The sequence below is a fragment of the Drosophila elegans genome, unplaced genomic scaffold (assembly GCF_018152505.1).
Source record: "Drosophila elegans isolate 14027-0461.03 unplaced genomic scaffold, ASM1815250v1 contig_339, whole genome shotgun sequence".
Lineage (NCBI taxonomy): Eukaryota > Metazoa > Arthropoda > Insecta > Diptera > Drosophilidae > Drosophila > Drosophila elegans.
In genome coordinates, this window is record NW_024545718.1 from 4,381 (window position 1) to 5,636 (window position 1,256).

The 1,256-nt window shown below is 51.4% G+C and overlaps 1 protein-coding gene across 1 annotated transcript; it reads right to left on the bottom strand.

Moving 5' to 3' along the window:
- Positions 1-521: 521 nt before the first annotated feature.
- LOC121467285 lies at positions 522-1,248 on the bottom strand. The gene is made up of 2 exons (XM_041708593.1): positions 921-1,248; positions 522-811 (listed from the first exon to the last, which is right to left on the bottom strand). The coding sequence occupies exons 1-2, from the start codon at positions 1,045-1,047 to the stop codon at positions 618-620; spliced, it is 321 nt and encodes a 106-aa protein (XP_041564527.1). The 5' UTR covers positions 1,048-1,248; the 3' UTR covers positions 522-617.
- Positions 1,249-1,256: the final 8 nt, after the last annotated feature.

Genomic DNA, 1,256 nt, shown 5'->3' on the forward strand with positions numbered 1-1,256 from the left:
TCGTCGACCACCAGCCGTCTCAGCATTGGCCTCAGCAGAATTGGCCGCAGCAGCATCAGCAGCAGCATAGGCCGCAGCAGCATCAGCAGCAGCATAAGCCGCAGCAGCATCAGCAGCAGCAACATCAGCCGCAGCAGCATTGGCCGCAGCAGCAGCGATCAGTAGCAGCAGCGATCAGTAGCAGCAGCAGCAGCCTCAAGCGCCAGCAGCTACAGCTACTGCCGCCAAGACGGCCAGATACGGAGATTCCCTCGGTGAGTCCGTTCCGGGAATGTATGCCCGCGCTGGCCACGTGGTCATCTCCAAGTCCACCGACGCCCTGCTTCCGGCCACGCTACGCTATCCTCCGGACCAATTGGCTCCGTGCGGAGTCGCGCTGGTCTTCGCCATCAGCGTTTTTCCTGCTGCAGTTTCAACATATGCGACGTTGAACTCTGAAAAAAATTAGTTTTAGTTGTTGTTTTGTGATATTATATAGTCAAGATTGTAAAGTACTTACTGTGAAATCTAATCTAAATTTAGAGGCTCAAGCCCGAACCCTAGCCCGCGTCCAACTACATCTAAATTGGGTCGCGAAATTTAATGACTTGTGGGATTTGTTTAGCGTACTTACCTTATTAGCACGTCCCTTCTTTTCCCTTGGAGCTCCTCAGGATTAGGCGACCCGGCTGGCAAACGCCTCCAAATTTAGTGCCGTGCGGCGACTTTGCCTGACACTTGGAACTTTGAGCGTCTAAAAATTTCCCTTTCGGTTGTTTCCGCTTTGACCGCTTCTCATCTGGGCGACGGTCTGAGATCGGCCTTAAAGTTTCTAACGAAAAGAATAGATTATCAGTAGGAATCAATAATGAATGTATTTACTTGTTAATCTCACCAAGAATTAAATGTAAACAAGCTACCGAGATGGTTGTGTGAGTTACCTTGGGCGGGGAGATGAGCCGATCCTAATCCACCAGGAATAGACTCCGGTCTGCCGGAGATGGGGTGTGCCTCCCACATCTCTCTTGGGGCACCCAAGGTTGGGTGGGTGCGTCGTGGCAAGGACATCGAAGCCACCAATTTCGTCGAATTGTCTTAGTTGCTTAATGTAAACATAATTTTGTTTTGTTTTGATTTGTGCTAGAGATGGTAAATCGACGTGAGACGTCCGATGAGTCGGAATCGATTGTTCGGACTGCAGGGCATAGGGGGTACTCCGCCCTGGGACTCCGTGGCTAGCCGGCGCTGCCCTCCGGGAAAGATGCAGTTCCGTAACA

Excerpts from the sequence above, each read along its gene's own strand:
- LOC121467285 (XM_041708593.1), bottom strand. The coding sequence starts at position 1,047 with ATGTCCTTGCCACGACGCACCCACCCAACCTTGGGTGCCCCAAGAGAG. Across the intron at positions 812-920 it reads GGCTCATCTCCCCGCCCAAG|AAACTTTAAGGCCGATCTCA; the intron begins GTAACTCACACA and ends TCTTTTCGTTAG.